The 16002-nt window shown below is 44.1% G+C and overlaps 1 protein-coding gene across 1 annotated transcript; it reads left to right on the top strand.

Moving 5' to 3' along the window:
* The first annotated feature begins 3322 nt into the window (after positions 1-3322).
* On the top strand, positions 3323-15734 carry zbtb38 (zinc finger and BTB domain containing 38). Its single transcript, XM_080772414.1, has 3 exons — positions 3323-3450; positions 4062-4354; positions 11135-15734. Exon 3 carries the CDS (start codon positions 11135-11137, stop codon positions 14735-14737), a length of 3603 nt encoding a protein of 1200 aa, XP_080628540.1. The 5' UTR covers positions 3323-3450; positions 4062-4354; the 3' UTR covers positions 14738-15734.
* The last annotated feature ends 268 nt before the right edge of the window (positions 15735-16002 follow it).

Raw genomic sequence — 16002 nt, 5'->3', positions numbered from 1 at the left:
TACCTAAATAGACATTCCCGTGGGAGCTACAAAACGGTGTGCAGACTACATCTCCTTCTCCAATACAAAGAGACACCCATGATACACAGTACAAACAACATAATCACATAACGCATTGCAGCTGTGGACATCAGACAAAGTCTAATGTCCAATGGCCAAACAGATACTAGAATAGAATATATCAAATGCAATTACAAAAGGGATGTATCAGTCACATTGTTTGTAAAAAATGAATCACACCCGTGTGAAGTGAGGGGCGCTCTTATCCTCAATAGTACATTGCTCAGCCAATCAAATCATCGCTATGGGGTGCTCAGCCAATCAAATCATCGCTATGGGGTACACACAAACACACAAAGCCGGGCATAGGAGAGGCTAGCGCCCCTCCAAAGCAATATTCACATATAGGCTTGACAATATCACCATTATATACGAAAGGTGGGGCATCTATTACGCCCTATATCAAATACAGTGTAGTATAAAATCACACCTGTGTGAACTGAGTGGTGCAACTCCGTGTGGGGGTCCCCGGAACTTCCAGACCCACAGGAACACGCCCAGGGTGCCAGCCCGGTTCCGGTGAGCCGCCATCAGGCAGGTAGGCCATCATAAAGTGTGAAGCAGTATACTGTAGTAGCATCTTACCATCACGTCGCCAGTCTTTCCACCTCGGAGGAAAGCCTGGTCTGTGTTACTAAATTGCCGTGTGATCCGGTCCGGAGCGGATGATATCGTTAGGTCATGTTGTAGTCATTGTTTTATGTCATCAGGATGATATCGTTACGTCATGTTGTAGTCATTGTTTTGTAGTCATCAGGATGATACCGTTACGTCATGTTGTAGTCATTGTTTTGTAGTCATCAGGCCGGAACCCTCAATCTTCCTTGTCCTCAAACCGGGAGAATAATAATCTTCCCAATAAAATGGTGGCTCGTTCTCTCGCAGCCTGCGGCTTTTATTGTGAAAAATCGGTTTGAGGGAAAGGAAGTTCCAGATTGAGGCTTGTTATTGTATGTTATTGTATTGCACACATCTTCCCCTCATACAGCTGCCAGCGAGAAATTAATCAGTCTGAGCACCACATACTTGGCATTTTGGAGAGTGTGGAGGGCAGCGATCCAGGAGTCTCGAGTTGGTGTTGGCTAGACCATACTCTCGCATTGCAGAGCTAATTCAGTAAGTGTCTAATACTGTTGCTATCGGGCGTAAACCTTGCATCTCCATATTTCAAATGTTGTTTTTTTTTCATAAATGAAATGCCCCACTTCACCATAGCCTACATAAGAGTGTCACACACTAGCTGGTCCACAAGCTTGTAGATTTTCACCTTTTCAAAATGTTCTTAAAATAATACAAAGTAAAAGGAACGGTTTTGGACATACAAGGTTTCCACCTGACGGCAACGATGTCACATCCTAATGTTATTTGGATAAGGATCTTTCGGGACAAGAATAGGACCAGGTGGGTCTGTTTCAGTTGCAGTAGCCTACACGTTTTACATACATCATGTTTGAACACGAGGGAGACACCTGCAATTAATTTGCTCTGATTGAGGATCCCTCCCCCTGTAAAACTGCAATCCACACAGACAGACAGGTCGGTCAAACGAAACCAATTAGGCCAACATTGCTTAGTCTCTTCTTGTGAATATCTGATAAATGTGGAAGAAGAACATAATGTGAGTACTGAGTATAGCTATCATCTCAGTTATGGGTAAATCCTAAAGCTCTTTGAACATTTTGAGTTTAAGTTAAGATTGTTGCTGGTACCTAGCGTACCGTAAGTTAAAGGCCATGTTCCTTTTTTTGTAGGCTGCACACACACACGCACGCACACACACACACACACACTGCAGTTGTAGCCTCATATTTGGTTTGCTGTTTTGGCATATGTGTGTGTGTGTGTGTGTGTGTGTGTGTGTGTGTGTTTGTGCAGCCTACAAAACAAGGAACATGACCTTTAACTTGCCTCGTTCAATTACTAACACAAGTACATTTCAAACTGCCCAAAAGGTAGATCGCCCAAAAGAGTGCCCAAAAGGTATAGATCGCGATCTACCAGTAATAATAATTTAAACGTAAAACTACTATTTTTGGCATCTGCCACTGGAGATCAGGTGAATTGATTGATTGATATCAAAAAGGGTGTGTCAGCCCAAACACACACTGCACTACTTTGTTAACCCATTCTGACCTGGCACCCATTTTGGTGTTAGCATCATGTTATGCTTTAGCTATTGAAAAATAGCAGATCTACAAGCTCATATCGCGCCACCGAGTGGCGCGATACGAGCTTGTAGGTCTGCTATTTTTGAAAAATCGAAGAACGACTGACATTTTTAGAATCTGATCTCAGGTCAGAATGGGTTGATCAGACCAGTGTGTATCCGGTGGAAACCTCGTATAAATCTGATCTCAGGTCAGAATGGGTTAAGAGTGTTGGGCTCGACCATCAGTAGCATTATAAAGTTGCATACAAAGAAAACCTACCAATTCCATTTTCCCCGGCGCTCCATTTCCCATTCCAAGTGTCTTATATGTAACTCCAACACCGCTATTTTTGGTGGGTAGATCTTGTTGAGCTGGTCATTTTAAAGTATAGCTCTCGTCAAAATAGTGTGCGCACCCCTGATATACAGTATACATATATAGCCTACCCAAGGCTGATTCTAAAAATGTTTTCTGAGAAACTTAACAGAAAGAAATTCTCAGCTCTGTAGTTTAGACATTTGGCTTTTACTGAAAATGTATTACATTTGCCCTAATGTTTATTAAAAGGGTTAGTAAAAGAGATTTGTTTTTATTTCCTTTGGTTATTTTTTTAACCGTGTTCTTTAAAACAAAATACATAAACAAAATATAGAAAATGAAAGTAATCCGGATAATGTGAAACGCAATAATGCATTAATCAATGTGCTGCAAAAGTCATGAAAATGCACCATGGGATGGGAGCTGACCGTGTTATGATGGTAGCTCTGTGCCTTAACCGAGTCGGAAGACCCAAATCTACCATCATAACAAACATGGTCAAAGGTCATTTAATTTTGATACACTTCCTGTTTCATGAGCTGCTGTTGCACCCTCTGCCGCGTGAAGAAGACTGTGCTCAAGTCTGCTGCTGTAGCCATGTAGCTCAGCTGGTGTGTGGTGCTGTAGAAATACTGTAGAATCTGGGTCATAGATGTGGAAAGCTATGCTGCTGAGGTCACAATGCAACCAGTAGAGGGAGCAACAAGGCAGTGGAAAAACTGTTCTGATCATGCCATGACAGTAGGAGGAGGCTCCAGCAAATAAAACCTTGGGTATCGTGTGCAAAACAAGTGCCGTAATTCTCGTCACCACCATCTCCAGGCCTAAAGGCAAGGCTTCAACATACTTTAGAAACATGCAAGCAGCAGGCCCTATAGCTTCCTCGCCTGAAAGAACACAATGAATGGGAGCAATATGAAAGGTATGAGCAGTTTTTCTCTGATTCTAAATAGGTACAGCTTTAACAGATCTGAGACTGAGACTATTACATATGAGTGATTAATAAATGTAAACAACCAGCTTGCACTAAAAACAACGCAAGCCTATAACACGTCTATAATAGAAGACATAAGGACTACAGAACATACAAGTACTTTCATCTGACATTAACAACAGTGCAGTATCGTACACTTTCAAAGTGAATCGTGTCAATCCAAAAATATAGCTTTTCTGTCTAAAATGAAAAGATGGCTGTTGGAACAGATCTGCCATGTTCTGTGCACTGACTGACTGGCACTGTTAGGCCTATTATTAGCCAGAGAGCTGCTGTTGAACATTGAACACTGCCTTCTCAGCTGAGCCTTGTTTGGGAGGGAAAGAATATTACATTACATAACAATAAAAGGTCTGTCTATCCCGGAACCACTTCCTGAATGCCACTTGTGATAGCCAGGGACCGAACGTGAGGCTATAGAAGCCTCATCTGTTTGTTTGTTTGTTTGTTTTTTTAGAGCGAAGCCTACCTCCTTTCCCGCTTGCATATCATTCTGCCTCGCCTCCACGCATTCATCATCACACACCCTCTCTTTTCAGCTCCTCTTTGTGGGTCAGTGATGCAACAGGAGTGACGCAGTAGCAGCAGCGGCCTTCAGACGGGCACCAAAACAGCCGGAAGGAGAGGTAGCAGCCAGATCCACATGACGACAGGGGCGACGAGAAGGTGGCAGACCAAAGGGAGCACAGGAGCTGGGTAGTCATTCTCCTAAACGTCCCATCCTGTACGACCGGCCGCCAGAGAGAGAGAGAGAGAGAGAGACTGGCTCACGTCTTCCACTGCATGGGAGTGAGCTAGGGCTACTGTGACCATCCACGAAGAATCACTTTTGGTAGGCTGTGAAAAAGAAACGGTTCTCTCTTGGGAATGATTTGTATGCTGTGAGAGTGTGAATGTTTTGAGCATGAGGACGAGGCCTAACTTTAGCCTTGTGCTGCTATGAGCTTTGCCTCCCCGCTTGCTTGATGTCCCCACAGGCTCCATCTGGGCCTAGCGAGAAGTGAAGGCATAGTGCTTTGCTTTGTCCTGTGGGTCTGGGAAACGTCCCAGGTTATGTCACAAGTGATGATTTCACCACATTTGACTATAGATCCACTTTTCCAGTAGTGGTGTTTTCGCTTAACTTTCATTGATGCTTATCACCGATCACAGCTAGAATGTAACTATTATACATGGATGGTTTACTGATAGCTTTATTTTAATCTCATTAATAACCAAAGAGGAAACTTCTTGTTATAATCTTATTTGGGTTTATTCCATGGGAAGAGATCTTAACAAGCGTCGGAAAGGCGTTGTTCTTCTGACGTGTTAAACAGTGATGCAGAGTTATATACGTGGGTTATACGTTTGGGTAAGTCTGGCGTCATCACGTCAGCTATCATGACTTGTGTCTTTCCCGTGGCAACCAGGGTTGTTGACATTTTAAGCTTCTCCCAAGGTTAACCTGCTATCTAATATTGTTGACATAGCAGGAGGAGTCCAACGGACAGAAAACAGGACACTGTCTGGGAGGTGCTAGTCTCTAAAACAGGACTAACACTGTCTGGGAGGTGCTAGTCTCACTGTCTGGGAGGTGCTAGTCTCACTGTCTGGGAGGTGCTAGTCTCACTGTCTGGGAGGTGCTAGTCTCACTGTCTGGGAGGTGCTAGTCTCACTGTCTGGGAGGTGCTAGTCTCACTGTCTGGGAGGTGCTAGTCTCACTGTCTGGGAGGTGCTAGTCTCTCGAGACAGACTGTTGACTAATGTCAAATGCCTTAAGTCAAATTCAAAAGGAAAAGAGGGCGCTGTTTTTCCTTTCTTTTTTGACGATGGGTTCTCGGTGCAAAGTTGCAAACACTAACCATATACACACACGAATGAAAAAAATGGATAGTCAGTCCAAGATGACATGTGGGATGTCATAACTCTAATTATCCATAACTAATCAATATATTGATTAGATCACCGATCTATCAGTTACGTTGCAGTTTTCAAAACTACACAAGGGGATTATTAGTATGTACGGTAGGCATAGCTGTTACAATATGAATAAAGGAGCCATAGGGTGGAGAAGATGTGTTGTAACAGAACCCGAAAGCAGACATCATAATTCCTGCAGGAACTAAGTTGTAGACTAATAACTAGATGTGATTGAACTAAGTTGTAGACTAATAACTAGATGTGATTGAACTAAGTTGATTGAACTAAGTTGTAGACTAATAACTAGATGTGATTGTATAGAGATAACACAATGTGTTCCCTTGCCGAAGTTGTTTTCGGCACCTTTTGCGTCTACTATATAACTGAAATCACAGCTCAGATGGCAGGAATGAGAAATTGTGTGATTTGTCAGAAATTCATATTCCATACTAAAAGTGGGTCCATAGGATATAGGATATCCATAGGATATTTTGACTTCTTTTGAAGTATGCTGGCGGCTTAATGATTGCATAGTGAAATGCAGCACGTCACGCCTATAGACAGAAACAAGTGTAAAAGGTAGGGATGTCCCGATCTGCTCCCGATCCGATTCCGATCACGTGATCGACTCGGGACAACCCCAGTAAAAGGTTCTAGCGACCCTTTTCATTGGCATGGTGTTTCACTGTGGTGGTGGCCCTGGTGTTGTTGTTGCTGCCAGACAACATAGCAACATTCAGAAATCTATGGCGGTGTGCAGGCTGGCTTGCTGCCAAGCCAGTGCACTTATAGCTGCTCAGTTGCTCTCACAACCAGGGCAAATGCAGAGCCCAAGAGAGCCATCATCTAACAAGGCAGAGCTGCAGGGCCCTGGTCAGGGCCCTGCAGAAATGACCAGAAGAAACACTAGACCAAGCTTATGGTAATGGTTTAAAACTGTAAATAATTGGTCACAGACATTACCATGTGACAAGCCGACAGAAAGTGGGGTTGATATATCAATTCGACCATAACGGTTTGACAAATCGTCATCAAAGCGCACCTTGCAGAGCACGAACGGACTAAATGCGGTTTCCTCAGAGGAAACTCAGCACCCGCTGTTGTGTGAAATCAAGCATGAATGTGTACAGTATGTACATTTTGTTGGCAGGTGCAACAAAGCAAATTTCAAAGCCAGCACATCGGGGCCAAACAAAAACAGGAAGAAAAAGAAAACGTCATTCCATAATAAAGTCAGCTAAATGTGCCATTGGCTCCCTTGCAGGCTTGAGTACAGTAAAAACCATAGTGATAATTTAACAAATGGAACCAAAATGGTTCCATTTGCACACTGAGTTATATTAACACTCTGGCGTATACAGTGTGATGATGCTAACAGACAGGGCCATGTCTGGTTCAGCCTCTAAACCCCCCCCCCCCTCCCCCTGCCCCTAATCACCCCGCCTGCGTCGTCTGCAGTGCTGACGCATCTGCTGCTTTCGCATCAATCAGCACCCTCTATATAGGTAAACCCACAGTCTGAGGCTGCCAGTAGTAATTTCGCTTCCATTTAATCATTTAAATTTAAATAAGGATAGGGAGGAAATGTCTTATGTTCTTTATTTATTATTTATTATTTATCTTTTGATTGGTAAGATACAAAACAACGGCAGTAATAATACATTGTTGTTTTCTGTGTCACATGTTCTCTCCCTGCTCCTCGCGTGCTGTGCTGCTCGCGTCCTGTGCTGCTGTGATGTAGCACCCAGCCAGCCAGCGGCTCTCCGCTCACTCCTTCTGCAGCTAGCTCTCTCTGCCATGCTTAATAAAAGTTGCCGTTTCCTGCTTGGCCATCTTCAGAGTGCTCCAGTAGCCCGGGTAGCACAGAGGCGAAAAGCCTTATAGTCCAGGTCCGCTATATATATATATATATATATATATATATATAATATGCCATAATAACAGCAGAGCTTTCTTGTAGCTGTATGTATAGTGTATGTAGTGGGTCTGAGAAGTGGGACTGGGAATATAAGAGGGCAGGACAGAAGTAGCCCATGCAGGACCTGGCTTCTGTTGCACGGTTAGAACAGCGAAGGACGTTGAGGGAGCCGAAGTCATCCGCACTAAGAGAAGGAGAGGAAGAGAGAGGATACAAAAAGCTCTGCTCTCTCGGCAGCATCTCTGTTCAGCGAAGCAGCTTAGAACTAAATCAAATTTCGCCCTGCTCTGATGAAATTTGATGTCCAGTTAAAAAAAAATGTATATGTAAAAGCCGTAAAAGAGGGACACGGCGTGACATTGTTTCCTGTTTGCCCTCTGCATCCTTTTCTCAGATTTACTGAAGGTATGTTTTGCATGTTTCCCCCCCCCCCCCCCCCTCCCACAATTTGCAACCTCTTTTGTGCGGAAATATGCTTTGCAGTGGTATGGCTGTCGAGTATGGCTTTTGCTTTGACATTTTCGCTCTTTGTATATGGTAGCTTTGCTTGGTTCGTGGTTGACGATGAGGCGATTTTTATGGTGCAGGTTGTATAGAATTCATTTTATATCGGCTTTGAAGGTGAAGTATAAGCCTGGGTGTGTCAAAAACGTGTCCGTTATCGAAAATGTAAAAACTTGCACTAAAAGAAAAATCCGCTTAACCGCATCAGTGCGGGGAAGAAACTGAAAACGATCCAACTAAGACGCGTGGAAATTAAAATTGCTTAAAAATAAAAAAGCACAAATCAGAAGAATCTACACCAAGGCTGCCGCTTAATTAGAGCTCCTTGTTAATGGATGAGAAAGTCCATCGATTGCATTTCTGCTGCAGAAAAAGACGAAAGATTCAGACTCGACGCAAACACATATTCAGTACAGTACGGTAACGGTACACGAAGCAAGTGAAGACACAAAGGATACCTCCATTGCTACGTAAATGCTCTGCATTGCATATTCTCATCAAGCGCAGGATGGATGCTATACAGTATATCTGTGTGTGCGCGTGTGTGTGTGTGTGTGTGTGTGTGTGTGTGTGTGTGTGTGTGCGCGCGTGTGTGTGTGTGTGTGTGAGTGAGGGAGAAAGGACTGAATTCCCGGATGGCTAATGCAGTCTCCATCCGGATGAATCCCAATAAGTGCTGCGCCACAGCACGTTGCCTTGGCAACGGAGCGGAGGCCTGTCTGAGAGGCGAGAGGCTAACTGTGTTTTCAGCCATACTGTACCAGAGCACTATGGCAGCCATATTGTAATTACGGCACCTTCGCGTAAAAAAAACAAAACTATTAAATATATATTAACAAAAGCTTACGGCACTGATTAAATTGCACACACTATGTATTAATACAAAATATGTAAATTATATTACCTTTTATGTAGCCTTATATTAAAATGATATGCTTTAGAGGTGTACACGTTACGTGAGTAATATCACAAAGTACAAAATAAGCTTTAAGATTATATATAATTGTCAGATAATTTAATATAGCTTAAGGTTGCTTAATTTTGTCACGGTATACAAAGCTTGGCGAGTTTATATTTATATGAACCCTGCTTTGCATAACGGGGTTCCCTCCAGGGTATAGCAGTTAACCAAAGGGACATCTGAAGTATAAATATCAGGATCTCATGCTTATTTAGAGCAGGAACAAATAACAGCCCTTTAAAACGTGCAACCATTTCACCGTCCCTGAAATCGCCCCCATGTTGAACGGATAAGGAGAAAATGGCCGTATGATTCTGAACATTGTGCTCTTTGTAAAAAAAAAAGGAAAAAGAGAAAAAAAAGACCTTTAACCAAAAGGGCTTACTTTTACTATTTTTAAGTGCCAACTTTATAGCATTGATGGATTATATAATTAATGACATGGGCAAATGGTATGACTTATATCCTAACATGACGAAATTAAATCTAATGAAACTGATTCAAATGAAAGAAGTGTGACTGGCCTCTGTGTGCTACAGCACAGTTGGACATTTGAAATAGTGCTTTATGTATCTTGATCTGTACTTGTTCTCTACACGTACCTAAATCTTTGTTTCATCATCGTCATAACCTTTATTTAAACATGGAGTACAATCGAGGGTCAGGCCCTCATTTTCAATGTAGCCGAGAATGATACAGAACACAAAATCAACAGTCTATATACTGTACATTATTTACAGCAATATTAAATGTATGAAATGGAAGACAGAAAATACAGATGGGGTTCCCGTTCCATGGCCCAAATACACATTAATTTAGGGGTCCGCGACCTGAAACGGTTTGAGAAGCACTGATCTAGTCTTATATAAAATAAGTCAGTAAGTTCACCACATCCGACTCGGCTTATACTTGTCCAGGCAGACACAGCCAGACTCCTCTTTGATGCTCCATGACTCAATAGTGATGACTCATAATAACCCATCCATTCTCACACGCATCACCTCCGAGTGATGCATCCTTTTTTCAATTTCCAGGTTGCAATTTCCTGTTAGGAACTAGAAATCAACACACACACAAACACACCTTTGACCATGACCAATACTACAATTGTGTTTTTGGCCAGTTGCTTTTGGCCAGTTGTTGCATTGTAGCACTTTTGGTTCCCAAAGTGGGGTCCGGGGAACCCCAGGGGTACTTGAGGGAGTTCCAGGGGGTCCCCAGCTAAATGATAGTTTGTAACCAAAATGGACCCTTATGGGTCTGTAACTCAGTGAGAGTGTACAAATGCAACCAAATGGACCCGCTCAGAGTTAAATTAACATTGAATTTACAATATGAATTGGGGCCTCAGAGATAGAAATGCCATGCAATGGGGGTCCTTAGACTAATGCATGTCAAACTGGGGGGGTCCTTGAAATTAAACGGGTTTGAGAGTCAAAATGTGTAAATGTGGCGCAAATCTTTGAATATATATTCTTTCAGAGCGTTTTAAACTCAAATCTTTGCTTCCGGGGGGGGGGGGGGGCTAGAACAACATATTTTGAGATGGGGGTCAGCGACTGAATACAGATAATTCTGGGGGTCCTTGACATGACAGAACGCCGAGCACCACTGACATAGATACTTGACATTTGTAGAATCTATAGTCAGTTCTAAATGGGTTAAACCTGGTGAGTTTCCATCTGCCAGTGCCAGCACATACTGCCACCTAGTGTTAAAAAGGTTAAAGCATGCAGCCAATGTTCCTCTCCACTATAACTGGTACACACCTGCTGTTTTACAGTACATGGCGTTGTCTCATTTTTCTGAAGCTTCTGACATCACCAATCAAATAGATTTACATTTTTAAAGGATCCCTGGCTAAATAATACAAATATTTCCCTCCTATAATTAAAATCTGAAATTTTTAAACCCCTTAAATATTTTATTTATTTTAGAAATGGGTCATCTTTCACTCAATAGGGACATGATGTTATTATTTGTCCATGTGTGGTCCAGCCCTATGGAATATATGGAATGCACGTGCTACTAAAAAGTATTTAAAATATTCCTTTGATGCTCATATTAACCTTAGGAAGTATTATGTTGTTTTTTTATTAGCATATTCATTCCATACTTTGCTTTCCATAGGGCTCGACCACACATGACATATAATTACATCATCAACCTGTGACGGAAGCAGATCCTATGGAGTGAAAGATTATCTATTTATAAAATAAAACAAATATTGTTTTTATTTTATTGACGTCAGGCCTAAATGGATTAATTAAAGTATTTATATTTCATTCAAATTGAAAACTTTTTTTCATTTGTTTGTTTCCCAACTGTAGATGCCTGTGGTGTCTTCCGGCACTCAGGACCTGATGGACAGCACCCATGCCCACATTGTGCTCAGCCGGCTCAACGAGCAGCGCTCACAGGGGCTCTTCTGCGACGTCACAGTCGTGGTGGAGGACGTCAAGTTCCGTGCCCATCGGAACATCCTGGTGGCCTGCAGTGGCTACTTCAAGAACGCTTTGACTGCCCCTGCAGCCGAGGCCTGGAGTCCTTCTGGCCAGGTGCTGGAGCTGATGGACCTGAAGTCTGACGTGTTTGCCAGCATCCTCAACTTCATTTACTGCTCCAAGGTGACTTCGGTCGGTGCAGAGGACACGGGAGGCCTCGTGGCAGCCGGGAAAAGACTAGGCATTCCTTTTTTAGAGGGACTGGCGGAACAGGAGAGGTGGGGCTCGGGCATTTCAAAAGCCGTGCCAGGAGGGAACGCTAAAACTTCAGACTCTAGCAAGGTATTGATACTAAAGAAAACAAAGAATGAGGCGCCGACGTCTGAGGAGGTTGAAATTACAGAAGGCCCGCGGATCACCAACGCTTTCTCCATGACTGAAGTGGGTTCCGGGAACAACCCCTTCACCCCGCTGACTCTAACCAATGGAGATAGGCCGTTACCGAATGCGGGACAGGCCCCTGTTAGTTGCCCTGCTCCCTCTGTGGGTCTTATTGGAAGTAATGAGCCCACACATACCCTCATAGAGCACTCATATGCAGTAAGCCAGCCTGTTGAGAAAAAAGATAGTTGTTCAGGAGGCAACAACAAGGTCTCTAAGCTCCCACAGACACAGGCCAAGCCACTGTCCCACAGCCGCAATATAGGCCCACTTAAAAAACGCCACAGATTGTTCCCCAAAACACAAACTGTACCACACACGGATGTAGCAACTTCCAATAGCCCCAAATTAGCTGATCCGGTCACGACGACGCCTACTCCAGTCATGACACCACCTTCGCTTCATTCAGAGGCAGAACAAAGTAGAGACCCCTCGCCACCTATGGCCCACGACGAGGACGCTCACACAGAGCTGGACCCGCCTCACCTTTCCCCTCACAGAGCAGACACGGCCATATCAATCTATGGATGTGAATACTGTCCAGAGATATTCACCAACAAAGCTCATTTCACCGTTCACACGGAAGTACACAAAAAACGTTTCGTCAGTCATCTTTTCTGCAAATTCTGCCACAGGAAGTTCATGCACCTCAAACGCCTGCGTAACCACGAACAGGTCTGCCCCAAAGCCTCGAGGGACCCACCCGAGCAAGATCCCACAGACCAAGAGACCAGCGCGCTGGATCAACATTCAGACAGTGTGCAGAGCACGGAGAGCAAGGCGTCGCAGCTTGTAGCTCCCGCTGAGCTCTCCGACTCTTTAAACTCAGACCCCGAAGTTCAAACGGACCAAACGTTTCTCCAGCAGAGTGTGGAGAAGGTAGTGAAGCCAGGCGGTGGACAGAGGGTTTACCATTGTAGCGTGTGTAGGAGAGTGTATGTCACCATATCCAGTCTGAAACGCCACGAGAACGTGCATTCCTGGCAGAGGGCCTACCCCTGTCATTACTGCAATAAGGTGTTTGCTCTGGCGGAATACCGAACCAAACATGAAATCTGGCACACGGGCGAACGCCGTTACCAGTGCATTTTCTGTCTAGAGACCTTCATGACCTACTATATTTTGAAAAACCACCAGAAGACCTTTCACGGCATCGATCCCAGACTGGCTGTGAAAAAAAAGGCAGCCAATGGTGGATTTAAAGCCAGCGTTTATCCCATCAAACTGTATAGGCTCCTGCCGATGAAGTTTCGAAAGAGACGATACAAGACATACAGTCAGACATATTCAGAGGGCGTAGAAGACGATCAGGACGGTCAAGCCCTGCTAGAATGTAACTCATCTTTAGAGGATGATAATGGCATTCTCAGCAGTCCTGACGCAGCTGCGTTCCCAATGCCTGTGACATTCATGGCCACGACTAAAACGGTAGCATCGGTGATGCCTCGAATCAGTTTTGACCAGCCCTGTGACCAAGGAGTCGACCAAAGCTTGGACACAGAGTCCCCCGCACTGGATTACGGGGACAACATTCAAGCATTAACCAGCCACGATATGCCATCCTTAGCACAATCTTTGAGCACTGTTAACAGGCTAGGTGAGCTATCGGAAGCGGCAAAGAGAGTAGAAGCTATGACCAAGGAGTTACTGTCGGGGTCGGAAAGCCTGACGCCTGATGACAAAATGGTCGGGGCAAAGACTCAAACATACATTGCCAAGCCTGCGTGCTCGGGTCCATCTGTGCACAGTAGCGCGCTACCCCTCTGCCAGATAACGGTGAAAATAGGCAATGAAGCCATCATCCGCCGGAGAATCAAGGGTTCTAAACTGTTCCCCAGGAGGAGAGAGAGAAACAGGCACCTGGGCCAGGCAGAGAGTCCAGGACAGGTCCATCTGACCAGATGCAGCACAGAGAGCACCAGCAGCCTCCGCCTCCAAACCCAAGTCACTCCAGAAGCGTATGAAGACCCCAACGACCGCGACGCAGGGGACCACCTCTGGCGTCCCTACTATTCATACAAGCCAAAAAAGAAGAGCAAGAAGCACAGATTTAAGCACGGAAAGGAGAAGCAATACGGTTTTGCTGCATCTCGGCCCGCAGCCGGCGACGCCTTCCCAGGCAGAAGATGCAGGGACACAGACGAGGGTATCTCCGCCGGCAACAGGGAGATGAAACACGCTCCGAAGAACAGCAGCCCTCGGGCCAACTACACGTGTGACATCTGTGACAGCTCCTTCATCACGGAGTCTGGCCTGAAAGCACACGTCATTGGCTCTCACCCGTGTTTCTGTCGAACCTGCGGTAAGCAGGGCCCCCCCGGTGAGGCCCCTGCCAGTGGAGACTATGTTTGTGACGGCTGTATGGAGAATGGCTCCTGCTTCGACGCCGCGCCCCGCAGTCCGGGCACAGAGAAGAAGTACCAGTGCTCCTACTGTCCCCAGCGCTTTCTCTACCTCGCCACCAAGAGGAGCCACGAGAAAAAACATCAGGAGACAAGTGGTAAAGGGTATAAATATGACGGCTACCCGCCACGCTCCAAGCGCTCAACCGACCCGGACGAAGACGATAATAAACAACATGGCATCAAAACGGAGGAGTGTGATTATCAGGTCAGTGGCGATGATGTGAAAGGTAGTGATTTAAGAAGAGGACATCTCTCCATAGATAAACAACTGAAGCCTAAGACTGAGGACACAGATGACGACTACATGCCATCGGCTCCTAAGCCCTATCAGGAAATTCCATATTCTACTATTAAAAGTCCATCCTCTTCTTGCACTGACACAATCGTTTCCCTGGCATCACCAAAAGTGAAACAAAAAATCGCCAAAAAAAGAATCAACAACATCCAACATCCTACGCATCTCGTGTCAAAAAAGCAGGCCCATGACAGAAGCGACCACAAGGGACTGTTGGTCAGACCAGTAAACCACGAGAAGCCCTCTCATATGTTTAGTAAAAATGAGTCTGAAGCAAAACCAACCCCCATGTCCATGAACAAGCCTGAGAAATGTAAACAGGAACCGTATTATGATGGCCAGCACTGATTATAGTCGAGGGAAAACATAATGAACCTATTGGGTGATTATAAGCTATGACTCAAGTTTATGAAATGAAATGATGTACCCTGGGCCCAAGAGTTAAAAACGTTTAATCTCCATCCAAGTGCATCATATTTGGATTTTAGTTTGTTTATGTCTAACACACAAAATCACAATCTGATCCACTCGGATAAGGCTGAGCTCAATAGAATGTCACCCATGGACAACACTCTGAAACTGAAGACCTATAATGTTAAAGTAGGAAGTAGGTTTTTTTCTCCATCTTTGCAGATTTTGCAGTTTTGTACATTTTATGGCGTTCAAAAGAAAACCTATGTTGTCCCTTTTCTTTCATTTTCTTTAATATATTTGTGGGGACTTTTTCTGCCTTTATTTGAGTATAGTAGACAGGAATTGGGGAGACAGAGATGTTAGTAAGAGGCAGCAAAGGTCATCGGGATCGGGACTCGAACCTGCAACACGCCGTCAGGCCGGATCAGCAGCCCAGACAGCTATGCCAGCCGTCCGTCTCATGTCCATTTTGTGATAAAATGTCTTATTATAAAGTATTATTTAAAACTATATTAAGCAGGGAAATCTCATTGTTTTTCAAAAGGAGATTAGCGTTGAAGGCATATGCTGAGTGAAGTGAAGGGGTGAGTGGTTTGGGGATACTTTGGGGTGACCTCTCACTCCTTCAAGTTGGGATAGTTCTGACTGCCTATAGTGTTCAGATGCTCCTGGATGTTTCCATAGTCTGTGGGAAAATAATATGAATTCTAAAGTGTTTCCATATTCCTGACTGACCATTTAAATTAACTAGCTGGCACGGCTAGTTGCACTTTACAGTAAGACTATGTTTTGATTTAATACTTTCAGAATTAATACACAATTCTAATATGAGCACCATTGTTATGATTTCTACCACAGGCACCGATGTTACCTTTGTGCAATTACGATGTATAAAACATTAAAGCTAATAAATTAATTTCATTATTATGCAGCAATGTTATGGTATGCTTGTTTTTTCATGACCTATGTACTACATCAGTCTGGATTCATCATGAGCTGCAAATTATTTGAAACTCAAAAGATACTAATCTGGTTATGGAGCTTATATTTTTGGGGGTAGAAAAAAACAAAAACAAACACTGTTCTATTATGTTTCACTAAGAGACCACCTAACATTCCGCACTGCAAATCTGTATTCACAGTCTAGGCTTATAATTACATAATCTATTATTGTTACTTTCTCGTGTGTTCATGGAATA

Source organism: Protomyctophum bolini (assembly GCF_963924005.1).
Source record: "Protomyctophum bolini genome assembly, chromosome: 9".
Taxonomy (NCBI): domain Eukaryota; kingdom Metazoa; phylum Chordata; class Actinopteri; order Myctophiformes; family Myctophidae; genus Protomyctophum; species Protomyctophum bolini.
Note: the sequence above shows the minus strand (reverse complement) of the source record. Positions and strands in the feature narration are given on the sequence as shown.

Coding starts and splice junctions, on each gene's coding strand:
- zbtb38 (XM_080772414.1), top strand. CDS start 11,135: ATGCCTGTGGTGTCTTCCGGCACTCAGGACCTGATGGACAGCACCCAT.